The sequence below is a fragment of the Ornithorhynchus anatinus genome, chromosome X2 (assembly GCF_004115215.2).
Source record: "Ornithorhynchus anatinus isolate Pmale09 chromosome X2, mOrnAna1.pri.v4, whole genome shotgun sequence".
Lineage (NCBI taxonomy): Eukaryota > Metazoa > Chordata > Mammalia > Monotremata > Ornithorhynchidae > Ornithorhynchus > Ornithorhynchus anatinus.
In genome coordinates, this window is record NC_041750.1 from 6,481,972 (window position 1) to 6,487,004 (window position 5,033).

Below are 5,033 nucleotides of genomic sequence, written 5' to 3' on the forward strand. Positions count from 1 at the left end.
GATCACGGGATCTGGCTCGGCCCCGCCCTTTGCAATTCCCATTCCCAGCCCGCCAATCGCTGGCTTCCAACCCCCTCCCGCCCCCCGTTGGGGTGCGATGAAGCCGGAACCAACCAATCATCGAGTCGGGAATCGGCGCTTGCCGGGGACCCCCAAATTCGTCGTCTCTCGGATACCCAGATACCGGGTGGGGTCGAACCCCCCCCCAAAGGAGTACGGTTTCATTCGGGCAAACCGGCTGGGATTTCTCTTGTTTTCTAGGGAGGGAGCGCCTCGATGTCTTCGTCATTCGGTCACGAGTTTTAGCCTCTCATACTCTAAATGATAATTACGGTAACTGTTAAGCTCTGACTGTGTGCCAAACACTCTTCTAAGCGCTGGGGTAGATAGAGGGTAATCAGGTTGCCCCACGTGGGTTCATCCTCATTTTACAGATGAGGGAACTGAGACCCAGAAAAGTTAAGAGAAGCAGCGTGGCTCAGTGGAAAGAGCATGGGCTTTGGAGTCAGAGGTCATGAGTTCGAATCCCAGCTCTGCCACTTGTCAGCTGTGTGACTGTGGGCAAGTCACTTAACTTCTCTGGGCCTCAGTTACCTCATCTGTAAAATGGGGATTAAGACTGTGAGCCCCATGTGGGACAACCTGATTCCCCCGTGTCTACCCCAGCGCTTAGAACAGTGCTCTGCACATAGTAAGCGCTTAACAAATACCAACATTATTATTATTATTAAGTGACTTGCCCAAGGTCACACAGCAGACAAGGGGGGATGGCGGGATTAGAACTCGCCTGGAATCGCCGTCGGATCTCCCCAGGCCCGGGCTCTTTCCACTAAACCACCCTGCTTCTCTTGAGAGGAGTCGCCTGCGATTTGGTTTACATCCCTCCAGTTGCAGTGAATGCTACAAAACGAGAGCCATTTTGCGTGTACTCATTCGATCGTATTTATTGAGCGCTTACTGTGTACTAAGCGCTTGTCTCTTTGAGACCTCTCCCTCTATCTCTGTCCAGAGGGCCCACAGTTGTCCGCTCGACTGTATATATCTTCATCACCCTATTTATTTTGTTTAATGAGATGTACATCACCCTGATTCTATTTAGTTGCCACTGTTTTTATGAGATGTTCTTCCCCTTGACTCTATTTATTGCCATTGTTCTCGTCTGCCTGTCTCCCCCGATTAGACTGTAAGCCCGTCAAAGAGCAGGGACTGTCTCTATCTGTTGCCTATTTGTCCATTCCAAGCGCTTAGTACAGTGTTCTGCACATAGTAAGCGCTCAATAAATACTATTGAATGAATGAATGACGAGCCCCCTCGCCCACCCCTTTTCACAGATGGAGAAACGGAAGTCCGAAAAGGGAAGGTGGCTCGGGGGGTCGCTCGGAGAACCAGCGAAGCCGGGTGTCCAGGTTGCCATCCCCACCCACGCCCCGGAGGGTAGGTCGGTGGCAGGGAGCGGATAATCCGGGTGCGGGGTAGTGCGGGGTAGCCCGGTGGCCACCAGGGGTCCCCAAATGCCGTGCGAGGGTCCGGCGTCCGCCTCTTAGCTCTGCCCCTTCCCTTCCTTCATCCCGCCTACCCACCCCACTCCCACTCCTACTCCCCACCTTCCCTTTGCTCTGCTCACAGAAAGCCTTCGTTAGTGGCCCTCTGGAGACCCGACTGTACCCACCAGGTACCTGCCCCGGCTTCGTCCCCTCTTCCCCTCCCTCTGTCTGTCCCCCCCACCCCACCCCACCCTGCCGGCCCCTCTTCCCTCTGCTTCTGCTCAGTTTTGGCTTCCCCGACCTCCGGCCCCTAGAGTGGCCCCGGGACTCCATAGAGGCACGGGCCTTGGGACCGTGTCAGGGCAGACCCCGGGGACAGGGACTTCTAGCCTTGGCTGCGGCGATTGTGGAGTTTCCTTTCCCGGCAGTCAGGCAGTATCGTGTGTCAGGCTGGGCAGCCATGTTTTTGCAAGTCTGGAAATGAGCCTCGGGCTTGGGGCACGTTTAGGACTTGAGGCCAGGTCCTTGGTGTTTAAAGGGGCCCCGGGCTGGGACTTCAGCCTGTTGGGCCCCTGCAACCCGGGCCCGTTTGGAGCCGGACCGTAGAACAGATCATTACTGGGTGCAAGGCGCCCCATCCAGAGCCTGCCTCCAGCCTCCCCCGCTCTCCAGTGGCCTTTCTCCCTGCCCTCTTCAGTCCTCGCACTCTGCCCTCCTTCCCGCCCCCCTCCTACCCTGGACTTCGCCTCACCCTCTCAGCTTTGTCCCTGTAGGCACGACAACCGTGGGCGACATGGCAGACGTGCAGCTGAACGAGAACACCATCACAGTACAGGGCCAGAGTCTCTTCTACCGAGAGGCTCTGCCGGCCGCCGGGCAGTCCCCTCGCTTCTCCGTGCTGCTGCTCCATGGCATTCGCTTCTCCTCAGAGACCTGGCTCAACTTGGGTTCGCTGACCAAATTGGCCCAAGCTGGCTATAGGGCCGTGGCCATTGACCTGCCAGGTATAGGGTGAAGGAGGTGGATGGCCCCGCTGCCCAAGTGGGGGGGGCACCCTCGAGTTCCACGGGGGAGGTTGAATGGGAGTCTTCATCTCAGTGGGTGCAGAGCTCTTCCACTGTTGTGACGCTGATGGGCGTGCTCCCTCCAGAGGCCCTGACCCATCGGCCAGTGATTCCAAAGTCACACGGAAGCCTCTGTATGAGAGGGAAACCTTTACTGTTCTGCAGTAAAGCCACAGAGGACTCATGGGCCCCACAGCCATTTCTTGGCTTGAACTTTTGCACTCTGCCCCTTCCAACTCGTGCCTGCCTCGAGCCTTATGGCAGAGTTGTCCCCACTGCCTCCCCAACCTCCAAGGGCTACGGATGTGGTAGCCCGGAGAGGGATAAAGCTGGAATCCCAGGGACTTATCCCCCTAGCCCCATATCTTCTCTTCACTATTTTTGTCTTCTTTCCTCTGCTTCCTCTCCCTTTCCCAGGCCTGGGTCGCTCCAAAGGAGCCACGGCACCCACTCCCCTTGGCCAACCTGCCCCCAGCGGCTTCCTGCAAGAAGTGTGGGAGGCCCTTGGACTGGGCACTGCTGTCGTGGTCAGCCCTTCCCTCAGCGGCATGTACTCCCTGCCCTTCCTCACTGAGCACAGCACCCAGCTCCGAGGCTATGTGCCCGTCGCCCCCATCTGCACGGAGAAGTTCAGTGTGGCACAGTACAGCAGTGTGAAGGTACAGGCTATTCCAGGGATAGCTCAGGGACAGGAAATGGGATTTGAGAGGGCAAGGATGGGGCACCCACGAGTGGGATGGACACCTCATGAGAGATGGGATTTCAGAGCAAGGCTTAAAAGCATCTCAGACACTCTGGGGCAGGAAATTCATCCTGGAAACCCTGAGCAGACAGGGGAGAGAACTTAAGGGTTGGACCAGGTTTAGATGACACACATGAGAAGGGGGTATGCCCTGACAGCTCCTTTTGGGAGTTCCCCCTGGGCATGAGAATGTCTAGCCTCCCCATTCCCACTTAGGTTTCACTCGTCAATCAATCAGTGTCATTTATTGGGCAGAGACTGTGTGCAGACCACTGTACCGAGGCACTTGGGAGAGTCCAATACAGTTGGTAGACACGGTCCCTACCCACAAAGAGCTTGCAGTCTAGCGTCTCCTACTACCCCGGGCCAATCCCCACCAAGGGGATCCGGAGATGGGGGCTGAGGGTTGTCTGAGTGGCCGAGGGAGATTAATCACAGGAGAGGACACAGGGGTTGGATTTCTCACCCCGCCAACGACGCTTAGGGGTTGGAGAGCGTAGCCAGAATTTCGTCCCTGACACGGGCATGTGAGTGTAAGCCAGAATTTCATCCCTGACATGGGCATGTCCCTGATGTTGCACCTCCCTATCGTTCTACACTCCCAGATACCCACCCTGATCGTGTACGGAGACCAGGACGAAATGGGGGAGTCCAGCTTTAAACATCTCCAGCACCTTCCCAACCACCGCGTCCTGCTGATGAAGGGGGCCGGGCACCCCTGCTATCTGGACAAGCCAGACGAGTGGCACACTGGGCTGCTGGACTTTCTGCAGGGCCTGGCATGAGGGCCAACGAGTTCACCCGCATCTCCCAGTTGCCCATGTACTCCTCTTGCTGAGTGGAAGTACCTGGCTTTATGTCGTGATCATTCTTGGAGATGCGGGGACTCCTTGCTGGCCCCTACCACTCCTCTCTGAGTGAGGATGGTCCATCTGTCTTGGGCCTAGCTGGACTCTCTTTGCCTCTATGTCTGGCTGGGGTCTGCTGGAGTTGGTCTGTCTGCTTGGGATCTGTCTGTCGTTCATCAGCCCGGGGTCTAGCAGTCTGTCTGCCTGGGATCTGTCTTCTTGGAGTCAGTCTGCTTCGTTCTCTCTGTCTCTGCCTGGGCTCATTCTCATTCATTCTCTCTCTTTCTCTCTCTCTCTCTCATAGTGACGAACCAAGGAAGTTAAATCAGAAGAATTAATCTGGTGAAGGGAAGGGAATCGAGCCTGATGGAGGGTAATCTAGGTGTGAAGCTTTCCTAACTAGCCTCCTTTCCCCCTCACCCCTTCCCACAACCTCTTCCCCTTGCCTTCCTCTCTGCCCACAGTTCCGGTTGAGCGTTCCAGAGTGGACTTCTCTGGAAGACGCTGTTCTCTGAGTCCTCTGTGGCCCTAGGGAGTCAGTTTCCAGGGTAAGCACTCTCTCCAAGTGTTTCTTTCTCCAAATCTCAACCTGTTCATCCTGGGTTGAGTTCAGTCTCAAAGGAGGCAGGAGACCAGCTACCCATTGCTTGGGACTTGGAGGAAACCACCTTCCTGGCTTCCTGCTCCTTTCTTGCCCACCACTGGCCGTCAGCGCTTCCTCCACCTGCCCAGCGGTGTCCAGCTATTTCTATCTCTAGGAACCTCTGCACTCCTTAGACAGTGGTTTCCAAAAGCTGGAGGTGAGGTGTGATAGGGTGGGGTGGCAGGAGCATTTCTGCTTGTGTCTCCAGTCCTCAGCGGAGAGTTGAAATAAACAGATGAGACTTCATCCCA

General features: G+C 56.2%; 1 protein-coding gene across 2 annotated transcripts; it reads left to right on the forward strand.

Moving 5' to 3' along the window:
- The first annotated feature begins 1,332 nt into the window (after positions 1-1,332).
- On the forward strand, positions 1,333-5,033 carry ABHD14B (abhydrolase domain containing 14B). Of its 2 annotated transcripts, none has more exons than XM_029053417.1 (4): positions 1,333-1,435; positions 2,259-2,489; positions 2,967-3,208; positions 3,897-5,033. In XM_029053417.1, exons 1-4 carry the CDS (start codon positions 1,333-1,335, stop codon positions 4,074-4,076), a joined length of 756 nt encoding a protein of 251 aa, XP_028909250.1. In that variant the 3' UTR covers positions 4,077-5,033. The 2 variants fall into 2 exon arrangements, with proteins under 2 accessions (XP_028909250.1, XP_001506841.2); XM_001506791.5 differs by lacking the exon at positions 1,333-1,435 and adding an exon at positions 1,576-1,673.